At 35.7% G+C, this 27,500-nt stretch overlaps 1 protein-coding gene across 2 annotated transcripts in view; it reads left to right on the plus strand.

The window, feature by feature from the left end:
* Nucleotides 1-27,500, plus strand: part of Znf407 (zinc finger protein 407) — a 471,237-nt gene that overhangs the window by 24,925 nt on the left and 418,812 nt on the right. For both annotated transcript variants that reach the window (XM_005373080.2, XM_013511452.1), the window contains exons 2-3: nt 9,776-14,480; nt 19,919-20,033. In XM_005373080.2, coding sequence (XP_005373137.1) covers nt 9,833-14,480; nt 19,919-20,033 — 4,763 coding nt within the window. In that variant the 5' untranslated portion in view covers nt 9,776-9,832. The remainder of the gene's footprint in view (nt 1-9,775; nt 14,481-19,918; nt 20,034-27,500) is intronic.

Genomic DNA, 27,500 nt, shown 5'->3' on the forward strand with positions numbered 1-27,500 from the left:
GCAAGGATCCTCCTGCTTCAGCCTCCCGAGTGCTGGGATTACAGGAGTGCACCACCATGCCTGGCTATGCTGTTATATTTCTGATCCTAGCTATAAAGGAACCAGTGGTTATTCTGTAACAAGCTTCTTGCTCAGTAGCTTTTAGGGGCCCATGTGACAGAAGGCTTCCATCCAAAATGAGCAGGATTTCCTAGGAAAAATTGAGATACTTTATGTCATACAAATCTAAATTTAAAAGTTGCTTTATCCATTTCTTTATTAGGTAGCTCTTTAATAGCTCTTGATTTTCCTATATCAATTTTTTATCATGAGCTGTATCGAGATGGGTTTTAGTAGTGGGAGAGATACAAATGTAAGCATGATTTTTATTACAGTTCTAGAATAAAGAGTTGATAGGAATTCTGCCTGATAATGCATTAATGTGATGGATATCATGCAATTAATGTTTTTTGATCTCTTTTGTGCATCAGTACTGTTGTGCTAGTACAAAAGCTTTTTATTAAGGGTTAGAACAGATAGGAAAGATATATATATGTGTATATATATATATACATATATGAAATACTGTATAATAAAGAAGGCAGTAAGCTCTGGGTGAATCTATTTTTGTATTTTATTTTATTTTTTTATTTTAAAGAGTAAAAGAAGGATAACACAATAATAGGGGCGGCTTACCAAATTACAGACAAAGTGGTAGGAAATTATCAGTGGTTATTGTTTTACATATTTGAATCTATTTTTGACACGATAGGAAGGAGAAAAAGAGATTGTCTATTGCCATATAACAAGTTATGTAAAAAGGTAGTGACATGAAGTGACCAGCATTTATTTTTTTTTGGAACAGTCTCACTATGTAGTTCAGGCTGGCTTTGAACTCACTATGTAGCTGAGGCTGGCCTCAAACTCATGCAGTCCTCCTGCCTCAGCCTCCCGAGTGCTGGGATTACAGGCATGTGCCACCATTCTCAACCTCCATGGGTCAGGAATTTGGGAGTGGGCTTACCTAGGTATTTGTGGCTGTAGGTCTGTCCTGTAGTTATCAGCTGTCATCTAAAGGAATAACTAGGGAAAATGAGTCTGCTACTGAGATGGCCTTGCTTTCTGGCTATTGGCAGGGCCCATTTCCTCATTGGCTGTGAAGGAGGCCTCATACCTGAGTCACGTGGATCTCCCTTTAGACGGTACAGATGTCTTTATTACACTGTGCTGGCTTCTCTGGAAGGAGTGATCCCAGGGGGAAGGCATGTGGGAAGCCTGAGTCTCTTAGGACTCGTGTTAAGGTGAAACACTCCTACTTCCACTGTTTTTTTTTTTGCCTTTGTTATCGTTGGGTCATTAAGTCCAACTCACACTCAAGAGGAAGGAAACTAAGCTGTACCCCTCGAGGGGATTAGCTAAGAATTCACTCATTTAAAACCATTACAGACAGTTTCCTTGCTAGGAAACAACTTTACAAACTCAAAACTGAGGAAATGGAGGCTGTTCTCAGCACAATGAAGAAGTAGGTTTAGTGGACCTTCATGTTTGTGAACTGGTCCTGCTGTGAATAAACCAGACTCTATTGCACATCTGTTTGTGGTAAATTGCTCCTGTGTTATCTGGTAAATGTATTTTTAGTGTGTTAAATAAACTCTTGTCGGACATTCAAGGAAGAGTCAATTTTTTCCTTGTAGGAAGACTATTTTTTGGTGGTGTTAGGGGCATACCAATGGATGGGGCCTGGTCAGGGAGGGTGGGGTGCAGTACATGGTAGATTATGCACATGGTGTTTTGTAACTATATTCATAGCATAATGCTTCCCATTGATAGATTTGGTGTATGGGTTTTATTAGGTTAGGCCATAGTGTAATAATATAGCTTCAGTAGAGTGTCTAGTTGAAAGTTGTGGTAGATTAAGAGATAGGAGAGCTCTACTAACATCCATTTATTCTGCTCTTGCTCACTGGAGTACACAGTTGACTTGTAGGCGGGCCTACCTTGTTCTTCCAGGAGTGAGCATCCCTACTGTAGGATCATAATGTCTGGATTTCTTCCTTTTTTGGATTCCTCCAAAGGAAAGTGCAAGATATTGTTAGGCATTTTGAAATATACATGTGTTTACACCTGCCTTGGTACACACACATATTCCTAGTGTGATGTTAGCATGGTGTTAGTGATGTGTGCTAAGCTCACACTACCTGTACCACTAACTTGGATAAGTCCAGGAGAGGTAAAGGGTGGGTGGAATAGGAGGCAGGAAGAAGACGGGTTCTTGTATGGCCTCATCATACCAGTGGGAGAGTAGGTCTATGAATGAGAGAGTGAGGGTAGGAGAGGGTGTCTATGAGGGAAGGAGAGGGGAGAGGGAGAGGAAGGGAGAGGTGAGAGGAGGGGAAAAGAGAGGGAGGGGGAAGGAGGGAGAGAGAGAGGGAGATTGATTCACAGAACACAAGAACTTTAACTCACTTCCCATAAACCTCTTGGAAATGGAAAGATGACTTAGAGAAAAATGAAGAGTTAAATGAGTGAAAAATAGAACAAAACAGATGAAAATGAAAGGAAAAATATCATGCATGCTACCTGTAGTATAGCTAGCATTTAAAGTGGCTGAATAATAAAGTTTCTCTGATACTTCCTGAAATGTTTTCTTTGAAACACAGAAGAGAAAATTCTTGTGAGAAGTGGCCACCAGGTGTCATCAGAAGTCTGCTATTGATTTGTTTTATTATTCTCAAAAAGCAAGTGTTTTGATTTCTTTCTTGAAACATTTTCCCCACTTTAAACCATAGCCAAGAAATATTTACGAATAGCGATCTTCTTTTGTGATGGTTTCTGGGTGAATTAATAATTTATAGGTAAAAATAAAGATAATTGAGTTACACTTAACTTATTTTTTAGCCAGGGAACAGCTACTTGAAGATTTTTTGATAAGACCGTTACTTAGAATAGCATATTTGGAAATGTTTGTGTCACAGTGTTGAATAATGTATTTGTACAGGAAACCTAAAGCTTAAAGAAGGTTGGGCTTAATAATACATGCCGCTATTTTAGTCCAGGTAGCTGCTAGGATCTTCTCAATCTTGAAACCTTACTGTGAGAAGAAATCTTAGAGTCATTTTATCTCTATACTAAATTACAAATGCTGGTACTTTCAGAAAGAAAGGAGACTGATTATACCTTGTGCTGAGAGCTGACAGTGAGCCCTGCCTGCTTTGTTGTTTTGCTTTGTTTCTGAGAGAACTAGACGTGCTCTCTGGTAGGTGGTAAGCATTCAGTGTTTGTGGAGTGAATGAGTGAAATCTACTTCAGAAAAGTGAGTGTTTGAGCCATCCCAATAAGGTAGTTTTTGAATTTTTCTTTCAAAAAGAACTCCCTGACCCCATCTACACTAAGTTCTACTAATAACGTTTGCTAATGGAGTTTTAAAAATTTTGCATTAGCATAAACTCATTTCCATTTTATTTCTTCTAGGTCACTTTAAGATAATTTGCACTGCACCTCACTGACTTCATTATAGTTCCGGACCTTGTAACTTAAAAGTACTATAGTGAGCTCTTTCTGCCTCTAACTTTTTCTGTTTCTAGTGGGCCTTATGTCTTGAAAAATTAATCTTTCCAAAATGGTGCAGTTTTTGGTAATTCCCTTCTGGAACTATTGAGTAAAATTTAACCCTTGTTTGAGAGTCTTTGGTAATCTGGGCTATTGATTAGCACCTGCTTTGTACAGTACTGTGCGGAAGACAGCCCTAGCTCACTGGCCTGCCAAGTTATCCTGCATGTTCACTGTGTGGGTTTGAGGCTTTGCTCAGTCCTCACCTCCCCTTTAGACATTTAACTGTTCCTGCCTGTTCCCTTGGCAAAAGAGGAAAACAACAGACCACCAACATAGATTTAGTTTCTTCACGTTTTAGTAAAGAAAAAAAAGTAGCTAATTTAAAGTATTCTAATTGGAAATAGGGTTAGTTATATGCAATCATATATGGCTTTATATTGTGTGTATGGTGTTTTGGGGTATTTGTCATGTAGCTCCCCAGAGACTATCATCTCAATAGATTATGTGTTTGTATCAGTGTGCAGTCATTTCTTTCATATATTAGCTACTTGGTATGTATTTGTTGAAGTTTTATTATTTCTTTAAGTGAGATGTTAGATTATTTCATTAATTTAAAAAATCAGTTGGAAATGACAAATGTAGAAACATTTTTTCACTTATTTTAGAACTTTTGGTGCTGTTATATAGACGGCAATAAAGGGTCTCATTATTTTGCTTCTGCTTATTAATGTAGTTGTCACTCTTTTGTCTCTCAAAATACATGCTTTAGATGCCCTCAAGAGAACATTCATTCCCTAAACAGGCAGGTGTGTGTGCATGCACATGTGTGTGTGCTCCCTAAGTAAGTGGAAGTTTCTGTGTTCTGCATCTGCACTGCTCAAAATGGGCTTATGCTGCTGCTCACAGTGAAGGTGACCTAGGCATGCACTGAGGCAGTGTTGGCAGAAGTGATGGTTGGGCTCCGAGTCACAAGAAAGGGAGTTCACACTGGTTTAAACTAAGCATTAAAACCTTCCTATACAGAATTTCTGTTCTGGCTAATTTCAGACATATACAAGTATATGAAAAAGTGATAGATTAGTATAATGATCCCCAAGTGCTTTTGTGCAGCTCAACTCATTATCAGCATGTAGCATCCCTGTGCCCCTATCTTGAATAGTTTTGAAATGTATGTCAGACATTTTTCACTTCATCTTTAAGTACTTGGATATTAGACATTTCTTATGTGACAAAAAGGCATTCACTCATTTTAGTACTTTGTAAATGTGTGGAGTTGTTCTAGGCTCTGGGGATAAAGGATGGCTAAAATGGCATGGAGAGACAGAAAATAAACAAGAAAATAACTATAACAGGAACAGCATTGATTTCATCAAAATTTGAAACTTCTATTTATCAAAGGTACCATAATAAAATGAAAAGAGAGAAAATATCTATAAAGCATATATCTGACAGGATTTATATCCAGAATACATAAGCAACTCCTACAGCTCAATAAGAAAAATAAACAAGTAAAAAAATGGGTGAAATGGTAACAAAACAAAATATTCAACACTATCGCTATTCATCAGGGAAATGCAAATTAAAACTGTACACACCCACCAGAATGACTAAAAGACTGACATCAAATGTTGGTGAGGATGTGGACTCATCAGAATTTATGTACCTTGCAGGCAATGTACAATAATACAACCACTTTGAAAAACTGGTCAAGTAGCCTCTCAAAAAGTTGAACATATATACTCTATAAGCCAGGAATACTGCTGGTATTTACATAAAAGAAATGAAAGTATATGCTGTACAAAGACATGTACAAGAATAGTCATAGCATTTTTATTATAATAGCAACAGAAAGAAATGGCTCAGATATCCATCAGTAGAATTGTGTTATATCTGTACAGTGTATGACTACTCAGCAGTGAAATGGAACATACTACTGACACAGACAATAAAAGTATCATACTGAGCAAAATAAAGCCAGATACCCCCAAAAGCTTATTTTATGATTCTGTTCATACAAACTTATAGAGGAGGCAAAATTAATATTTGGTGAGAGAATTCTGAACTGTGGTTGCTAGAGCATGGGGTGGGTAGGAAGTGATGGGATATATTATCAGGGACTGACTATGAATGAAGGTGCAGAGCTCCATATCTGCGTAGAGATAACCTGGAGGTACCAGATCTCTGGACTTCTCTCATTTTGCACCTCTTTCCTCTCCTTAATGCACTGTGCCTCAACTCAGATCCTCCTCCATGTGCTGTGACCTGGATACCTTTTCTAGAGTAAGCTGGATCTCACTTAGGTGGCTTCTATTAGGCATCACTCTCCTTTAGTGCTGGATATCCACTGCCTTGTCCTGTTGCTTCCTGTCTGTCTGTCCGTTTGTCTGTCCATCCGCCTGCCCATCCTCCTCTCTCTGTCTCTGTCTCTGCCTCTGTGCCTGTCTGTCTCTACAAGGATAAATCTAGTCCCCATGACTCCATCTTCACCAAAAGTAGCTGTCCTGGGTTGGACAGTCTATCTATTGAAAAACATGTTGTTTTGTCGTTCTTACCATTTAAACTCTCAAAAGACAGAATGTGCTTACCCCTACCTTTTTTCTTCTTGGTGGATGCGGGGGCGTTCCTAGAAATTGAACCCAGGCTTTTTACATCTCTAACCCTTTTTACTTTCTTTTTTTTTTAAATTTTGAAACATGGTGCTGATAGGTTACTAAGTAGTTCAGGCTGTGCTTGAATTCACCACTCTCATGCCTCAGCCTCCCCCAGTACTGAGATTACAGGCATGTGCTGCCATGGCCAGTGGGGACAGAGATCTTTTGATCATGTTTGCTGTATGTCCAGCATCTGTAACCAAAAGGCATGTTGTAGGGACTAAGGCATTAAGTGTATATTTTGAAATGAAGATGTGGTGCTTGGTTTTTCTCTTTATTTTTCCCCTTTATTTTTCCATAGTAGATGTTGAAACCAAAACCAATGCTTTATCTAAAATAGCATTTTCTAAGCGGTCTTTTGCAGCACTAGTCTTTTGACTTTTTTTTTAACTCTGTAATGGAATGAGTTTGGGACATGCTATATAGCAAGACATCCTCTAGTAAGGACACTTTGTTTAAACTAGAGTTTCTAAAGTTACTATGAGGGGTATTTCAATACCTATTAACCTTTTACATAATCTGTATTTTCTAGAACACATATGAAAAAATGTGTCTGTCTTAGTTATTTTTCTTGTTGCTAAAACAAAATACCAGAACCCAAAGTTAAGGGAGGAAAGGTTTATTTCAGCTCACAGTTTTTAGAGGTTTCAGTCCATAATTGACTGGTTCCAAGGCAGAGTGACATGGCAGAGGGGCATCATAGAGCAGGCAGGAGGCAGCAGAAGGCAAGCGCAGCAACAGAAATGGTAAGTGACAAGCAACAACCAACAAACAAAGAGAAGCAACAAGCGGGGACCCTCTTACATCTTATTGAGGCTATCTGCCCTTAGAGTCTTTAGGGTTGGTAGCACTCACATCCAGGGTGGGGAACCCTTATTCCTACCCACAACTATGCCAAACCAATCAGTAAACTACTTTAATAATCACACATCCTTAATCCTAGCATCATACTCTCTAGATCTAGCCACCCCTGAAGAAGCCCCAGCTATGACCACGTGAGGCATGGGGGCTATGGCTAGACACAAACCATAACAGTATCTAATGTTGAACATTTTGTGTATATGTGTTACTGGGAATTAAATTGAGGGCCTTCACACTGAGTTACATCCCCAGCCCTTTTTAATTTTTTCATTTAGAGACAGGATCTTGTTAAGTCACTAAGATGCCCAGTTGAGCTTAACATTGGGATCCTCCTACCTCAGCCTCCCAGAGTGCAGGGATTACAGGTCTGTGCCACTGCACCCAGCTTGAAATTTTTATAATTGTGATACAACTTTGTACATTTCTCTTTTTCACTCTACAGATGTATGCATGGTGTGTAGCAGCTTACATATTTCAAACATTTTATTGAGATAGTATAGTCATATGTATGTGTAGTCATCACCACAGTAAATTTTAAGACATTTTAATCACCTCAAAGACCTGTACCCTTTGGCTGTCTTCTTTGCCTTCCCTCTGCTCCCAGCCCTAAGGATTCTTCTGTCTGTAGATTTCTAGAATTTTGACATTTCATATAATAGGAATCATATAATATGTAATCTTCCACTTAGTGTAGTGTTCCAAGGTTCCATCTTTATTTTGGCATTAGTATTTGATTCCTTTTTATGATGGAATAATATTCCACTGTATGCATATACTATATTGTATTATCTATTATCTTTTGATAGATGTTTGGGTTGTTTCCATCTTTTGGCTGTTATGAATGATACTACTATAAAACATATACAAGTTTTTATTTGGGCATATAAGAGTGGAATTGCTGGGTAATGTTGTAGTTCCATATTTAGTGGTTTGACTGTGTTTCAAAATTACTGGGCATGGTGGTGTGTGCTTGTAATCTCAGCACTCTGGAGCCTGAGCCAGGAGGATCATTGGGAGTTCAAGGCCAGCCTGGGCTACAAAGTGAGTTCAAGACCAGCCTGAACTGCATAGCGAGACCCTGTCTCAAGAAGACAAAAAAAAAAAGAAAAAATTACTGACCGTTTTACATTTCGTTAGCAAAATATGAGAGTTCTGGTTTCTCTACATCCTTGTCATTATTTGTTACCTGACTTTCTGATTACAGCCATTTTCCAGAATTGGAAGCGTTATTACCTTAAGGTTTTGATGTACCTTTTTGTAATGATGAATGACTTAGTGTATGTTTTCATGTGCTTATTGGCCTTTTCTGTATTTTTCTTGGACAAATATATATTGAGATTCCTTGATTATTTTAAAATTACTTTGTTTTATTGAGTTGTAAGAGTTATTTGTATATTCTAGATGCAAGTGTCTTTTGACATATATAGATATGTGATGTGCAGTTCTTTTTTTTCACATTCTATGGGTTCTTTTTTTTACTTTCTTTCTTTTTTTTTTTTGTTTTTTTTTCCGGTACCGGGAACCGAACTCACGACCTTGCGCATGCCAGGCAGACGCTTTTGCCGCTGTGCTAAATCCCCAGCCCCTTTACTTTCTTTTAGTAGCACTGAAACATAGTGTCCTTTGAAGTTTTTTTATTTTCATGAAATCCAGTTTTCCTATTTTTTCTTCTGTTGTTTATGGTTGATTTTGATGCTGTGTCTCGTACATTGTTTTTTTTTTTCCTTGCTCTTAGCAGAATCAAAACCACAGGCTTCATTTTATTTGTCCTCATCATGGAAAAAATAATTAAAATAGTTAAAAAAGTATCATCAGCTGAGGCTGTAATATATTGATGATTTTTTATTAAAGTTTAATCAATTGGCATTTAGGTGAAAATTTTAATCATAGTATAAAGTACATGGAAAATGATAGGTTTCAATTTAATTGCATATCATGAAAAAATCAATAATATTGATTTTAGGGCATTTTATGTAATAAAAATTTTCTCTTAAAATTTTCTTACTTGTCGTATACCACTGGCATTTCCCTTTACCATTAACCATCTGACAACACAAAATTAGTGTGAGAGAAGGTAAATAATTGACACCTGGAATAGCAGTGGCTTTTCATTGGTAAAAGGAATTGAGCATGAATGATTTTTTGTGATGAGAATATACAGTACATATTGTTAACTGGGATCTATTTAGAAAAAGCATAATGCTTTAGGGGAAGGGATGACACAGTGCTTTAACTCTAGAACTTGGGTTTCTTTTGGGAGGTTGAGAAGGGGAAGGTCTAATTTCTAGATTTGTGCCTTACCAGTTTTGTTCTCATCTATTTTACAGAGTGGGGTTCATTGCAATGTAACTTGAAAGGAGAGCTTCTTTGTTAAATTAAAAAAAGAGAAAGTAATCAAATGAAATCTGCTGGTCTAGAGAATTGAAAAAATGAGTTCTTTTTCTGTTGTTTGATCATTATTATTTTTTTTTTCAGGCTGTCTAAAGTGTCCCTTTTTTCTTTCAGAGGTACCATGGTATTGCTTTCTGAGTCAGTAGTGGTGTGGAGTGGTGTTTTACAAATGAGATTGCATGCTTTTCATAAAGAATTTTATACATGTGATCACATTCTAAGTATGCAAAGGAAATTTCATGAGGCCAATTTCATGGTATTTTTTTCATCCAGTTTCAGACTGACCTGTGTGCATTTTCCTTACAGTCAATGGCTAAATACCATGTTTATTTACTTCACAGGTTTTGAGTGCCAGTTAAGGCTCCTTTGATACAAGAAGCATCACCAACACTTTATTAATGATGGATGCTGATAATAAACCTGACAATGATGAGGATGAAAATGTAAACAAGGAAGCAAAAGACTTGAAAAATATTTCATCCAGTAATGACGATTTTGGGATTATATCTGATGGGTTAGCACATTCCTCTGAGAATTTCACAAGCAAACGAGGCTTTTCAGAGTCATCCAGCTTGGGCAGCGTTGCCATGGAGGAAGACATAAATAAACATGCTTCCAAACGAATGAGAGTAGAGAAAGCAGAGCCTCTTAAGTCTGGAGAGGAGAGTACCTGTGGATTCAACACTCCAGTAAACTCAGCTTCAGAAGTGGGTGTCTTGTTAGATGCAGTAGGAAAGGAGACCTTCCTGAAGGACTGCTCAGACAGAGGCATAGATCTCCCAAATGCCTTGTCATCCTCTTGTGATTTTAAAACTGTTGATGCTGTTTCTCTGAAAACAGACACTGAAAGCAAGTCTCCTCAGGAAATAGTTGCAGAAAGAGAATCTCCTTTCTCCCTGAAAGAAATGAGTGTTAGTTGCACCATTGGAAATGTAGGTACAGTTTTCAAGTGTAGCATATGTGGCCATTTCTTTTCTTCTTGCTTGGATTTGGAAAAACATGCTGAATGTCATAGGCAGCAGGCCAAAGAACACGCCTGCTGTCACTGTAACCACAAAGCAGAGAGCAGCACGGCTCTTCATATCCACATCAAACACACACATGGACCACAGAAAGTCTTTTCTTGTGATCTTTGTGGCTTCCAATGTGTGGAAGAAAACCTGTTGAATGCACACTACGTTGGTAAAACACATCTCCGGCGACAGAATCTTGCTGCTCGTGGAGGATTTGTACAGATCTTAACAAAACAACCTTTCCCTAAAAAAACATGTATGCCAGGAACAAAGAATATTCGAGCAAAACCAAGAACAAAGAATAGAGATTCAAAAGGATTACAAAACATTGGGACCAAATTTAAAGACTGCGGAGGAAACATTTCTCAGCATAGTGGTAGCAGCAGTGAGCTCCTTGTTGAAATGATGCCATCCAATAATACTTCATCAGAAAAAGCAGAGATTGTTGAAGAAAATGTTACCTCCCTTGGTACAGATGGAAATACTGAAGAACAGAATAAAAAGTTAGGAGGTGTAACCTCAGAAGATCTTTTAAATAAATCTACCAAAAATATCATACAGACAGCACATAGTATCAGTATCACCTCGAGGCCAAGACCTGAACGAAACATTCTAGTGTTGAGTAACAGCTTTCGGCGACCAAGTGGCACTTTTATCTTAAAGGGCCAGGCAAAGAAAAGGTTTAATCTTTCAGGAATTAATAAAAGAGGCACGAATGAAACTCAGAGGATGTATATGAAACATTTTAGAACACAGATGAAAACAAGTGATGCAGAGCCGGTGCTGAAACACCAAGAAGTGAACAGTGATGTCCAGAGTTTGTGTGTGACTACCTCAGACACCCCAAAAATAATGCAGGACAAGATAAGCTCCTGTCTTCTGGGTCCCATGCAGCTGGACTCCTCAACAGTGAAGCCAGCTCCTGACCATCAGACGGTGTATACGTGTACAAACTGTGATCAAATAGCTACAAATAGGACAGATTTGGAAATCCATGTGAAAAAGTGCCATGCAAAAGAAATGAAATTTTATTGTCAGACTTGTGACTTTTCTGGTATATCAAGGAGGGACTTGGAGGAACATTTGCACAATAACCAGCATCAGCAAACTGCTTCTGCCCTAAGTTGTCAGTGTTGTTGCTTTATTTCTCTGAATGAGGTAAATCTTAGAGACCACATGAAGGAAAAGCATGGGATGGGTTTTTTTTGCAACTCTTGTAATCTGTTCTTGTCTGAGAATGACATGGAAGAGCACAATGCAACTGAGAAACATATTAATTTATTGGTTCAACCAAAGACTTCTCCATCATTGAACAGTGATTTGGTTTTACAGACCATACCTTTAAGTACTTTGGAATTAGAAAACACAAAACCTTCTATGAATGAATCAGGGAAATCAGCTCAGGAAGAACCTGTTAAATCTAGAGTAAGCCATGGAAATGAGGTAAGACACTCCAGTAAGCCTCAATTTCAATGTAAGAAGTGTTTTTATAAAACAAGATCTTCCACTGTTCTCACAAGACACATAAAGCTTCGGCATGGTCAGGACTATCATTTTCTTTGTAAAGCATGCAATCTTTATTCATTGAGCAAAGAAGGAATGGAGAAACACATTAAAAGAAGCAAGCATCTTGAGAATGCCAAGAAAAATAATATTGGCTTAAGCTTTGAAGAATGTATTGAAAGAGTATGTATCGGTGCAAATGATAAAAAAGAAGAGCTTAACATTTCTGGAAATGGAAGGAGTGAAGGCCACATAGCTGTGCAATTACAGGAACATACCTATCTTGAGAAAAGCATACTAACCCCTAAGGAACTGTCACAATCTGGAGTCATTACTAAAGATGATGAATTAGCCTTGACCACTACTCCAAAGAGAGGGAGACCCAAAGGCAACATTTCAAGGACCTGTTCACACTGTGGTCTTTTGGCCTCCAGTATTACAAATTTGACTGTTCATATTAGACGTAAACACAGTCACCAGTATAGCTATTTATGCAAAGTATGCAAATATTATACTGTAACTAAGGGAGATATGGAGCGTCATTGTGCCACCAAGAAACACAAAGGACGGGTAGAAATAGAAGCAAATGGGAAGCAAAATTCAGATATCATTGTTGGTCCTGAAGGGGGAAATCTTGAAGCCTGTAAAAAGAATACCCAGTCAGCACTGAATATGTCAGATGAACATGCTAACAAGTCAGTGGAGTCAGAGACCTCTGTTTTAGAAAAGCCAGTAGGTGATCATGGAAATTCCATTGAAGTTGAAAATGTATTTCATTCTGTAGATGGAGAAGTTACTAGTCATCTTACTGATAAAAAGAAACAAATATCTGTAGAACCGGAGGATCTTCTCCACCAGGGTAATGCGTGTTCCCAGAAAGATGTTACAGGTACAAGTGATAATAAATGTCTACACTGTGAATTTAATGCCCACTCTTCTGCTTCTCTAGAGCTGCATGTGAAACGGAAGCATACAAAAGAGTTTGAGTTTTATTGCATGGCCTGTGATTACTATGCAGTGACTCGTAGAGAGATGACAAGGCATGCAGCAACAGAGAAGCACAAAATGAAAAGGCAGTCCTATCTCAACTCTTCTAATGTAGAAGCACGTTCTACAGATATGTCCAAAAACATCATCATAGCTGAAGAGGAGCAGTCTCAAAACACTGAAGAGTTTCAGATCATTTCAGATGAAACATCTGATAATCTGAAATCTAGAAATGCTGCCAGTTCTATTTTAGATGAGAATACTAATTTAGATATGTCTAAAGTACTCTGTCCTAACTCTGTAGAAATTGAAACTGAAGAAGAATCTAACCTCAATGAAGACCATTCCTTTCGTGAGACTTTCCAACAGCCCCTTGTCAGGGAGAAAGGTATTAGACCTGAAATGGTATCCATAAATATTTCCTCTAGTTTTGGCTCCCAAAGTGAATTTCAAAATGAAAATTCAGGAAGCCCAGATTTGGGTTGTGATACAGGAAAGAAAAACCATGATATGTTGAGTGATACAACTGCTTCAGATACACATTGTGAAAGCAGTGGAGGAAATGTGGAAAGTAGCAGAGGTAAAGTCCTTGATAAACACCTCTGTCCTAGAGTCCTCAACGGGGGACAGTCAGCTGAAGCTGCTACCTCTGTGGTGATGAGAACACCAAGAGAGCAGCTAAACCTGGATGGCACTGATCAAAACAAAGTTAGATGTGCACACAGCCCAGAAGATTTGAAAGATGTGCACGCAAATCCTGTCCTGGAGAATAAGGAAATTCTGATGAATTCACAACATGAAACTGAAATTGTTTTGGAAGAGGATGGCCCAGTTTCTGATAGCGCAGTTGAGCATAATGATGTTTATGAAACTATAATCAGTATTAATGATAAAGGGCAAGCCACCTACAGTTTTGGCCGGTTTGATTCTTCTATAATTAGAATAAAGAATGCTGAAGATAGTGAATTGATAGACCAACCAGAAGAGAGTCTACTGGCAATGGGGGTGAAAATTAGTGAGTTGCCCATGAAAGATTGTGTTCAAGGCTTGAAAAAGAAGAAAGCTGAAGGTAGTTCCTTTAGTGAGTCCACACGAATCCGTTGTGATGATTGTGGCTTCTTAGCAGATGGACTGAGTGGTCTGAATGTCCACATAGCCATGAAGCACCCTACAAAAGAGAAACATTTTCATTGTTTACTCTGTGGGAAATCATTCTATACAGAAAGCAACCTTCACCAGCATTTGGCTAGTGCTGGTCATATGAGAAATGAACAAGCCAGTGTAGAAGAGCTTCCAGAGGGAGGGGCTACCTTTAAATGTGTCAAGTGTACAGAGCCCTTTGATTCCGAACAGAATTTATTTCTACATATTAAAGGACAGCATGAGGAATTGTTGCGGGAGGTGAATAAGTATATAGTGGAAGACACAGAGCAAATCAACCGCGAGAGAGAGGAAAACCAGGGAAATGTTTGCAAGTACTGTGGGAAGATGTGTCGAAGTAGCAATTCAATGGCCTTTCTGGCTCACATTCGCACACATACAGGTATGTAAACTTTGTAGCAAGCCTGTTTGCCTCTAAAGTGCAAGTAATAAGAAAGTTTGAACATTCATTCCCATCCAGATATGGAACCCCACCTGTGATTGCTTGTTGGCCATCCTCCTAATTTACATTTCACTGCTGTGTGGTGCTCTAGGCATCTGTAATACTTATTGCTGACACTTAAACATTTCTAGGGGTAATTAAGCTTTAGTGATTCCAAAGGCAGGTTAATTGACAAGTTTCCTTTGTCAAAAAGCCTCACCCCTCCTCTGCCCATGTTAAACTCCCAACTTTCACAGCTTTTCAGTTGTTTTAAGTCCTAATTATTTGGTTTTCCAAAGTATACCTTAAGTGGTTATTGTGATTTCAGAGGATATGTTAGTTTTTGTCTTTTAGTTAAGAATTTCTTACAATTTTAGGAATTTAAAAATACTCACTGTCAGATACTTTGTATCCATCTCTATAATTAAGCAATAAGATTCTACCTTAGAGAATCAAAATTAGTCAGCATTTTTCAGTTAATATGTACTGGGGATTTGGTTTTTATAGAGTTAGAACTTGATTTAGTTTCTGTACTCTGTCACATTTAGTGTTCCATGTTAATGTTTAATTTTAGGGAGAAATTAAAAAAATTTTGGTAGAAAATGCATAAGCTACTGTTCTAAATTTATGTAAAAATTCAAGGCACTGTTTCTATAAACCTGCCATACATTCTTTATTTTAAATAGACAGCTTTTCTAAATCATTGTGCTCTGCTTAGACAAGTTCTGTCTCCATGGTTGAATTTATGAGTGGATTTGAATAATAAATTCACATTTCAATGAACATATTTTCATTAAAACTGTAAGGTTTATTTTACTGTACTTTTAAATAATGGCTTATTATTAAAGCTATACTTTAAATTCAAGCAGTTTTTGAAACAGTGCATGGTTGCAAGGAGAAAGATAAAAAAATATGGAGCATTACTACTAGTATAGAGTGATTAAAGATAAAGTTTTCCCTCTTTTTTTTTTTTTTTTTTTTTTGGTACCAGGAATCGAACTCATGACCTTGCGCTTGCCAGGCAGGTGCTGTGCTGCTGAGCTAAATCCCCAGCCCCTAGATAAAAGTTTTCTATTGAAGAAAGTAACAGAACAACCTGCATAAGATTAGTCTAGGTAACTACTCAACTATTTAATACAGATAGATCTGTATTTTAGAGTGAGTTTAAATACTTATTTGTTTGCATTATTAATACTTCTGTCAGTATCTTGTTGCAGTTCACTTTCTGAAATGATGCGGTTTTAGAATTTAAGCTTGTTCATGTGCACAGAAAAAATGTATTTTCTTAATATGCCCTCTTAAGGCAGATAAAGCTGAATAAAACTAAGAGGAAGATGCTAATGGAGCTCTTTTTAGAATTCTTTATGCAACTGTCTGGTCAAGACATGTTGCCTATAATTGATGTGTCCATTACTTGAATTCTCTTGTAATTATAGTCAATAAGTCTTGTAAATGTGTTAAAGCTCACTAAAAGCATACAAATTCAAGAACAGAGTAAGGCTAATAATTTAAAATAATCAATGTAGGCATTTCAGCACTTAATTTCCCTTGTGTGTTGATAGCTGATCATTCTTAATCCATTAAGATTTATTTAGTCGTTTACAATGCAAAATAGGTTTGCACTGGTCACTTGTGCCATTTGAAAATGTCCACCAGGTTAAGTGCAGAATGTAGTCCATTAGTCTTCCTTGACTATATGTATTAATTGCATTTAAAATCAAGTTAATGTGGATGTGAAAGTGAGGTAACTATCAATATGTGACAGAGTAACCCTACTTATATAAGTTACATCATTGATTGTAACATTTAGTAAAAGTTAGCATACTTTTTTTTTTAACATCTTGAGCTCCTCTTATCAGCTAGTACATTTTTATTGTGGTTTGAATTACCACAGAGAATACCCTTCCTGAGTATATAGTGCCAGTCTATCATTTTGATTTTGCAAGTTAATTTTTGGGGAAATCAGTCTCCACATTTGAGTCTAGTTTTTTTTTTTTTTCTTTTTTTCCTTCTCTTTTTTTTCTTGGGAGTATTGTAAAATGAATTGCTTTTCTGATACATGACTTTTGAAATAGTACTGAAAGGGGACTGTTATTAATTGTTAACTGGAATAGAGCTTACTCTTCCAGTCCCTATTTTCATATTTTGTGATTTACTACATGTTCTATATAAGCTTTTCTTCCCATCCTTAGCGTGATAAAAGCACATTATAAGAAATAAATGAATTTTAGTTCTCGAGAATTGTAGAAAGATCATCCCAAAGTTTCCTCGTATGTTTGCTGATGAGAAGCAGTTAGCATGGCCAGCCGGAAGGGTTTTCTTTCAAGTTAGTAATAGGACTGACAAAGCTGCTCGTTTTTTCTACTGCGATATTCTGGTAAAACCTCTTATTTTCCATGACATGGAAGATACTGTTATGCTACAACATTGTCTAAAGCCATTATGTTTAGAGTGCTGTGGTCACTTCTGCCATTAACACATGTTCACATATGGGAAGATAGGAGGCGACTTCACTGAAAACTCTAAAACTAGGGCTGGCAGTGTTTGTTACTCGGTATGTGACACTTCAGAAAACAAATAGATCACAGAAGTGTACATTTGTAGGCTTTGATCACAGGGCTCTATTCCCTTCACTACTTTTCTATGTGCCCCACACATAGTTGGCTCTCAGTGTAATTTGTTGAATGAGTATATAAATGAGTAGATGAGTGAATGGGCAAATGAAGTGTTAATATGTTTAGGGAGGGTTACAGTATTAAGGCTATAGTTGAGAATCATATATGTGATATATGTGCTACTTTATTACTTCTTACTTCATTCCTTTAAGACCTAAAGTTCAGCTTAGCTTACTTTAGCTTAGATTGCCTTTCCTTTCCCCTTTCCCTTTCCCTTTCCCTTTCCCTTTCCCTATCCATTTCCTTTTCTGAATATTAGTGTCACATCTATGTATGCTTGAACAATTAGGAAAGTAGCTGAGGAATGTGTCGTAGGTCTGAGTGTTGAATGTGTTGTTTCAAGTCTTTGGAACTCTTCTGGCAAAGTAGTAAGGCACTAGAAAACTAGAGAGCTGATTTTATTTTACCTTTGAAAAACCTCACAGACAGTTAAAGCAACAACAGTTTCCTGAGTATAATGCTGTTCTAAGGAATGGAGCTATTTAAGATAATGTTGGAAGTTTATAATAACCTGAGAGACAAATTTAGAAGTAGATGCTTTTACAAATTTTGCCTTATAAGCATTATGACTGGGCTAGTTTTGAAAATGGAAATGTTATAAGTTAGGAAACAAAAAGGGATAGGTTTTCTTTTTCTTATACAGAGATCTATTACCTCAGCTAACATACCAATTTTTATGGCACAGAAAGGAAATGTTAACATAGCCTGCACAGAATATAAGACAGTTAAGGCCTCAGTGACTCTGGGTGAAGCAGCCAACAGAATAACTCACTAATGTGTTGTCCACACCCTCCAGCAGTAAGCACTGAGACCTGCAGAGCTGAGCTTCTCACAGTGGAGCTATGCACAGCCAAGTGTGAGCCCGCAAGACTCCACATCTGGCACTGTGCGGCCTCCGCCACTTGTGAGGGAGCTAGTCACGGTTGCAGGTGTTGTGTGAGGGAAGGCAAAACTCAAACCTAGGAGGGTATTTTACATTCATTGCCCCAGATTGTCATATTGATAGTGAGGGAACTTTATTTTTGTTTTAAGTTTAATATTCTTAATAAAGTCCTAATTACCACATTACCTTTAATGGATTTTAATTTAAAGTATAGATAAATTGGTTTTCTCATTTTCATCTTTTCAAACATTGTAGAATTCTGTGTCTCCATGTAGTGTTTTGAAGTAGTGATAGGCTTAGTTTTATCAGAATCATTTATATAAACTGTAGCTTCTGATATGATTGATAGAATATGATTGTTGTAAGCTGCAATCTCAACCTGCTTTTGACATTTAAGCATATAAACCTGACTAGGTATAACCATTCAGGTGCTAAATATATTTTACATCTATTTCCAACTGTAGAAATGAAAGTATTAAGAGATCTGGCTTCATTGTCATTGAACTGTGAAATATTCAACCTTGTCTGCTCGTGCTTAGTACTGTTGACTTTTTTATTTCTGTTGGAAGATTAAAATTAAATACTTCACTTTTTTGTCAGCTTTTGGGAATTAAGTTGAAATTTAAGACTAAAATTTTTTACTGGGTGCTTCAGTTTCAACTAAGTATTCTTGGAGGATATTTTTTTCCAAGGTTACTGCACAAAGGTTCATTGATCACATATAATTTATTGCAAGTTTTTATTTGAGCTCTTTTTGTATATTTATTTAAGTTCACATATTTCATATTCTGTGTAACTATATTATAAGAGGTTCTTTCACCAAATAGGCACTAAGCATGATATGAAAATCTGGAAACATATTGTACTGATTTTAAACTGTGGCATTACGATTTTGGCTTATGTATTTGAAGATGTAATGGTTAGAAAATTGGAAAAATGGTCTCTGTGTGTGTATGTATATATATATATATATATGTATTTTTTCTACTTTAAAACAGTTGTTTTGCATTATCATTGGTACTGACTAAATATTAATGTTTCTATTGCAATCTTACCTATTACTAATTTTGTTGACTTTGAAATTGTTTTATCATTTTTGAGTGGTTTGATCTTATTTATGAAGTTATGAAAATATTTTATTGCAGTCACTGTGCCTTTTGTGTTGAAATATTTGTTCATGAAATGGATAATAACCAGACTGTTAATACTTTTGATTTGCTGAATCATAATAGATTTTTTTACTATAAAATGACTATAAAAGCACAATAATTTGTTCACTCTGTATTCAGACTGTATGTTATTAAAATAGAAATATATTGAATCATTTGAGATAAATGGCAGAAGAAAATCTGAAATACCACCATTACTGTGAATACATTCAAAACTGAAGGAATAATGAAGAAAACATTTGGCCACTGAGAAACGTACTCAGTGATAATACTTTTAAAGTTACCCACTATTGTACATGCATTTATGCTTTTAAAATGTTCCATTTTAAATAATGAGTGCTTTTAAGCAATATTTTTGTGACTTATAAAAATTCTACTTAAAATTATTTAGCTTGTCTCAACAGCTTTTAGTGCTGCTCAACTAGATCATGTTTGACTTTAAATCTTAAAAATGTTATTGAAAGTTAAGACATACTAAAACATAAAAGCATTCCAGGTAGAATAATTATGGAATCAGGTATATTCAGGTCATAATTGAATGCAAGTATTCCATTTTGGGGACAGAAATTCTTAATTAGATTAAAGGTAAGATTTAAGGTTTAGCCTTCTTTTTAAAACTATCAGTAAAGTATTATTCAAATCCAAATCATATTTTATGTTAAATTTACTCAGGATCAAAACCATTCAAGTGCAAGATATGCCATTTTGCAACAGCTCAGCTTGGAGATGCCAGAAACCATGTGAAAAGGCACCTTGGAATGAGGGAATACAAGTGTCACGTCTGTGGGTGAGTAAATTGAAGTCATCTGTACTGTGTGAACCAGGAAGCCAGTGCAAGATATCTATTGTTTCAGAATTCAAAACTGATATGAGTAAAAGTGGCTAAAATTATGCATGCATATCCTCCTTTCCATTGTTATGGTAAATTCCTTAAGTACAGTTATGACATTCTTCTCCCACTTCTAATCCTGTACTGAAGATGAGCAATTTTATGGGCTACAAGGTCAATTTGAACCTGTAATCTGTAAATTGACTAAATTATAGGATGTTCATTCACATTGCCAGAGAGAACTGTAAATTCCATTTAAAGACATAAAAAATATATAATATAGCTTTAGGAGTGTATGTGTATGTTTTTTTCTTTCTCTATACTACATTAATTTTAATCAAATTAGTGGTTCTTTTGATCCATGAACATATTCTATAAGGGAAACAACAAAAGATTTAATTTCAGATGGCTGATTATGGATTATTTGAGGGATAACTGTGAAAAAGCAGTGTATAATGCATTTTTATGTAACTATTTCAAAACTAGTTTCCTTTTTTAGTTAATGGCTCTTTGCAGAATCATTCACAATGTTTAATTGTCATTCAAATGTGTTACATTTAATAAAAAGCACTAGAGATGCCTTAATGTAAAACTAATTAATTTAGCAGAAATGTTTAAAAGGTTTTAAAATGCTGTGACATGTATGGTATATCATAGGACATTCAGAGGTGGATTTTAATACCCTACTTCTGATTAAAAATATATTTTAATATTATTATATTAGAGAAATTAATATGTACGTTGTGTAAGAAACACTCTGTGAAACCTAAGAGACCTGGAGATCTTATGACTGATTCACAGAATACAGCATGTTCATTTAAATTATGGAATATTCATATTATTACTTCTTTTTTTCTTTAGTGGAAGATCTTAAGATACTACTGTGTAAATACCTTTTTAATCAGAAACAAGTTCTGCTTTTTGTTGGACAGTATTTTGTCCCAGGGTGCAGTTGCATTTTTTGACCCTTAAGATAAGTTTTACAAATAACTTTCCCAGAAGTTTTATTAAGCATGGTCTGTGATTTATTCATTGGCAGAATTGATGGTTCATTGACTTGCAGCTAAAGTAAATCAAGATGAACCATTGCCCTAAAGCCCCCTGAAGATCAGTGGGAGAATGAGTTTTGTTACTACTGATTTTAGCTGCTGGGGTCAAGTGCCAAATGGTTCATTTTCATTGTTGTAAGACTTGAAAACTTAAAAGATATCTCATTATTTTTTTTTACCATATGAGTTATAGAAAAGAGGGTGGCCCTGCCTCCAGTGAAAATTTGCTGTTAGGTGGCAGTTAGCAGTTTCTTTCCCATTTTTGAGAAATAAATAATATGATTTTTATATACTCTGTTATTTGGAATTTAATTCCATGCCCCCCTTTTTTAATTAGGGTTGCTGGGGCTGGGGATTTAGCTCAGTGGCAAAGCACCTGCCTGGCAAGCACAAGATTGTGAGTTCGATTCCTGGTACCAGAAAAAAACAAAAACAAAAAACAAAAAAACAAAAAAAATTAGGGTTGCGAAGACCCTGAGAAGATAAAAGGAAACTTTTTCAGAAATATTTTCTGAAACTTTTTCTGAAATATTTTATCAGAAATGATTCATAATTGATTCACTTTAATTACATAATTTGAACAATATAGACTTTGCTTAGCTAATTGTTTATTATGTAGAACTGAAGTGTTATACTGATAGTTTATATACTCGATTATCAAGATATAGAATTATAAGTAAATGTATATATGTTGAGCTTCATAATGCTGCTACAGGGATGTGTGTGTGTGCATGCGTGTATAGAGAATAAGCATTCTAGATCCCAGTATTGTATATTTTAGATTATGGTAGCCATTGAATTTCATGTGACTATTAAATGATAATTCTTTCTGTCTTTAAGTGAAACTTAATTTGAAATTTACATGGCAATGTAAATTTGTCTTTAAGTGAAATTTAATTTGAAATTTACATGGCAGTGTAATGGTAGATATTTTTGCAGTGAAGCAAAACATTCTGAAGAATAGCAGTAAACTGCAGAATCCTTACTAATTTGTATAGTTGAAACTGAATAAGAATGAAACTTAATGTAAAAAAAATTGTCATAGGTTCTGAATTTCATGTGTTTCAAAGGGATAGTGCAGTGTGTAACTTAAAAATTAAAGTGGAACACAGAAATAGAGATTGCCTATCACACTAGTGGTATGAGAGAGCATTGGTACATTAACATCGCTGACAATATCAATTCATTATCATTGATGGCTAAATAATCTTGGAAATGCTCAGTGGACCTATTAGTTCCCGAATATAAGCAGCTCATGCTACATTTCTTCATTAGCTTTAATTGCTATAAATTTTACGTTTTATAAAATCATAATTTAAAAGGTGAAGTGATCTTTCAGGGACATTAACTCTATAATTTTGTCACAAACAGACGGTCCTATACTATGTTTTCTTTTCTCCAGTAGTTAATATCTTATCCTCAGTCTTTTAAAATTTTATTAATGATCTCTTCCTCATTTGAGTTGTAGGAAGTTACTTCTCAAGTAGTCTTGATTGAATATTATTTGAAAATATTAGGGCAGGGCACATTTTTAAAGTGAAATTATTACCCACAATACTATGCTCTTTTTTTTCCTTGAGACCTTTTGGTTTTCTTGAAGAAAATAATTTTTTAATAATAAAATTGATGGAAACAACAAATAATATATTTTGTTGAATCAGATAAGTAGTAATGTTTCAGATTATTTGTAATTGACCTCTTTCGTCTCTTATATTGTATAAAAAGGTTACTGATGCTCATCAACTAATGTATCTTGTGTTTTTCATGAGGACTCCAGTTTTAAGGTATTGTAGTAATGACTACCTTAACAAAAGCTGCCTTTTAAACTTATATAAGTTCTCTGGAGCTGCATTGATTTTCTTTGAATTGATCAATTTTAAGATTTTTTTTTTTCTGTTGGTAATCTCAGTCACATTGTATCAAAGATTTGAGTTAATTTGGCATAAGAAGCGGAATGTGTTAACAGTTTAGTTTGTGTTTTGTAATTAGGATTCAGAATTCAGGATTCAGCTTTTACCTCAGCAACATTTGCTTGCTCAGATCATGGTAAAAATTTAAAAAATTCACCACTTTATGCTTCATGTTTTAAGTACAGGTCATAGATAACTGCATGTAAAGGTCACTTTACTTTTGCTTTTAGGAGAAATGGATTTTTTTGAGGACTATAGTTTCTTAAGTTTTTTTACATTAAGTATGATCAAGAGAAGAATTTCATAGAATATGGAGATCCTTATATTTAGCCATTTGATGAATAGCTGACATGAAAATATATGTCTGAAATAGGGATTAGTGGGAAGAAAAATAGTAGAAAGCATCTCTATGCAGAAATGAATACTTTCATGATTAGAAATAAGTCAAACGTATTTTTATTACATTCATGAGCCTTACCTTTATTTTTTAGTAGTGAAAAACTTGAACATCTCAATAACCTGAAAAAGTCATTTTAGTTATTACATTTTTGTAATTCTTTTAAATGCATTTTAATTCTCTCTGGGTAGACGTAATAGTACACATTATACTCAATAGTATTTGCAGTGCTTTGTGATTTAGTGACTGTCTTGATTAACATAAATCTAATTTGTTTATCTTAGTAGCTTTGTAAGAATGGTTAGCTCAGGCTTGTTTTCCTCAGGTAGAGAAGGGAACCTTGAAATTCAACGTATTCTTTTAGTGATGTGATTAAATTATGCAACTAGTAATGGTGGATTACTGCTTTTTTCCCTGTGTAACTATCCTTTTTTCTTTGTCTGCTTTTGTCATATTTTTTATTGTTACTGACTTAGTTTAATTTGTACTTTTTCTGTAGTATATAATAAGTGTACTTACCTATTGCCTCCCAGTTGCCACTTTTATTTTGTTATTGCTCAAATTTATGTTCTTTTAAAAAGTTGCTTGCATGAAATCTTGCTTTCATATTCTACTGTTCAACCCCCCATCTCGTTCTCTATTTTATTCTTCCTACTTAGAAATATTGCTTTAGGTGATTTTGCTCTCTTTCTCTGTTTTCTTGCATGTGTTGTTAATTATTGCACTTACTTGAGTGGTTGCAAATTGAACATGTTTGTATGATAGAAATAAGTGCCTAAAAGAGTAAGATTGTATTATGTTTTCAGTAGTATGAGAGGTATAATGTTGAGCAAACTAGGTTGTTTTTATTTTTCTGTAATACTTATTTTGAGAGAATCATAAAAAAAACCCCTAGTAATAGGTCTGTGGTTTTCATAAACCTAGGAAATGATATCTAAGTTTTGGATGCCCATACTCAGCAGCATAGACTTCAGTGTACAAGACTTAGAGATCATGTTGTTTACTCATCTGTGTCTAGTGTTATTTCAAGTGTGTGGTGTTAAATAGTTGAGAATAAATAGGATTTACCTAATCAGGAGATAATTTTCTAAATCTGTCACCTCTGGGTTCATAATAAGATTCCAGATATTTTAAAATTGTGTATTAATGTGCTTAAGAACTGTTTAATTCCTGATTGGTTTAAGAAACCTTAAATAGAAAGTTACTAATGCAGTAAAACTCTTTGTGTGTGTGTGTGTGTGTGTGTGTGTGTGTGTGTGTGTGTGGCATTACCTAGTTTTTGTGCATTAGAAGGGATCTCTATGTAGATGATTATAATGTCACTTTCTGACCTTTGCAGCTTGAATAATTGTAAATCATTGCTTCATAACGTGTCAGAGAATGTCTGTACTAGGCAATTAAATGGCAGAATATAATAGACCAAATTATTGCCTGTCATGTTTTCAACAACACAGTTAGTATTTGAGTTACACTTAATCATTACGTGCATTAGCAACTTCATTGGAATCCAGCTTCAGGCTGAGCATGAAATACATTACATTATTTAAACCTCTAATGGTACAAGTCATTTATTTGTGTTGAAGTGTACAACATGCAGAGTTTCATAAAGCAAGGAACACTTGAGAGCTTAATTTATCCAAATCAAAGTCTAAATGCAGATAAACACAAGTGGCAAAAATTAGTAATTTTTATAGGCTGGAAATATTTAAAAATACATGGTTGTGGGTAATTGTAGGCAGCAGGAATAAATTAAAATCACTATTTTTAGTCTGCTCTGAGAACTAAAGCTGTGTATACCTAAATCATTAAAAGCACCATGGAAGTGCATTTTTAGCTGAACAATTAATTATACCCATCACATCTACAGATGTATCCAAATAAAATAAGTATTTGGTTCAGCTAATTGTTTTGGTTAAAGATATATAGATAGAAAAAGTTGGTTTTATATTGTGATGTGAATTATGCTTGTAACAGTATAAAGTGCAGCTTCTCTAAGATTTGTAAGCAACATTTAAATTAACATTAAAATGCTTTTATTATAAAAGAAGCATTACATGTCCATTTTATCCAAATACTATTTTATTGCTTTTAATTTAATATATTTTGTTTCCGTTTTTTAAGTTTTTAAAATGCCGTGCAATAGTTACTCTCTGAAGAGACACTAAAGAATACAAAATTAACATTAATCATATATTTTGAGGTTAAAATCCTTGAAATACCATTTAAATCATGAACATTTAAAAACATTTTAATATCCAAATTGGTTCATAATTTTAAAGTTTAAGAGATATCTTGGTTATAGTATCAGATAACACATTTTATTTCTCAGATGTGATTCTGGTATATTTTCCAGTGATCTGTTTTGTCAGTCTAGGAGACAGTGGGGGTAAGATTAGTATAGTGGAATAAAAATGGAAGAAAGTCATTCCCAGCTTGTCTCAAAGCTGAAAGGAGTGCTCTTTTGTCACCACCATATCCTGTTTTCTTTCTTTGTGGTAATACTTTGTTAAATTTTTGCCACGGAAGAGTGTGGGTGGTGGGGCATCCTAGGTTTACTCTGAGGCCAGTAAGTATGATCACCCGGTAACAAAATGGAAGTGAAATAAACATTATCATTCCTTGATATTACAGTTGAAAACCTTGGCTTCTGTTTTTCCTAGCAAAACAGTCATATCCCAGTAACTTAAAGCTATTGCCGTGTAGTGATTCTAAAATCCTATCCTGAGGTCTCAGGATTCTTTAACCCTCCGGAACCTCATAGCAGAGTATAGAGTGTAGCCCCTTTCTGGCTTCCCTTCATTTTGTCCTGTCATTTTTTCCCTCCCATTAATTTGTTCTCTGCCTCCTTCTTCCTTTTCACCTGTTTCTTAAAATCCTTTACTTTTTGAAGGCTTTTGCTGTTGTTTGATTTGACCAAGTACTGGATGGTGTTAGAAATGTATAAGAGGTATAAGAGGAGGTATAGATAATTGCAGCTAGAAAGGAAGCATAATCACTCATTTATCATTTCCTCATTTGTTTCTTATTGAGCAGATGTTTTTGAGTGTCTTCTTTGTGCAGGCACAGTGGCAGGGTGGTACCTGCACCCAGTAGTGTAGGCTTCTGGGAGCCGAGAGACTTGAGAACAATTTATGGCATAGGAACCACAGTAGGAGAAAAGGCAGTGAAGGGAGAACCCTGTGAAGACTATAGGAAAGTCTCTGGTGACCAAGGCTGTGCTGGATTTGGGTCTTAAAGGTGAAGGAATATTTACAAGGTAAATTTGGAGATTTTTAACAGGAAAAGAGCATAAACATTGAGAGGAATGAAATAGCATGGTCTGTTATTAATAAAACAGCAAGAAATTTCTGAAGTGTATGTGACTAGATAGAGGGTGCTGTATGTTAATAAATATCTGTTGAACATTGATATATGCCACTGCTTTGTTGGTATCATAAAAAGATCAAGAGAAAATCTGCCTTAATTAGAGAAAGCACAGATCACAAATGCCTGAGTCTCTTTGGCTGTTTCAGAAAATGTTTCTGGGGCAAATAGCATTTGATATGCAGGTGAATGGAAGCCAGGCACATAAAGAAGGGTAGAACATTCCAGGCAGGGGTTGTGGCAGGTACCACAATGGAGTCTGGTGTCCTTAGTAACTACAAGGAAGTCAGCAACGCACAAGGTTAATTGTAAAGTCAGGAGGATAGTTCAGGGACAGTTGCAGGGATGAGGTCACAAAGCTGTGCCAGGCTAAGATGTTGCATCCTGGCCTTTTCCCCTCACTTCCCTCCTTTCTTCCCTCCCTCCCTCCCTCTCTCTCTTTTTCTTTATCTCTCTCTCTTCCTTCCTCTCCCTCTCTTCCTCCCTCTCTCTGTGTCTCTCTCTCCCTCCCTCTCTCTGTGTCTCTCTCTCTTTTTTCTTTCCTACGTAGCAAAGGGGAGATTGAGAAATGAGTTAGAGTTTCAGAGTCAAGGGGCATGGGAATTGGTCAGGAGGAATTATTTTAAGAGAATTTTGCTATTTGTAATTTTATTTAGAGATACTATTAATTTTGGATACTTGTAATAAAACAGGTTGATCACTTTTC

This window comes from Chinchilla lanigera, unplaced genomic scaffold, assembly GCF_000276665.1.
Source record: "Chinchilla lanigera isolate Chin_1 unplaced genomic scaffold, ChiLan1.0 scaffold00001, whole genome shotgun sequence".
Lineage (NCBI taxonomy): Eukaryota > Metazoa > Chordata > Mammalia > Rodentia > Chinchillidae > Chinchilla > Chinchilla lanigera.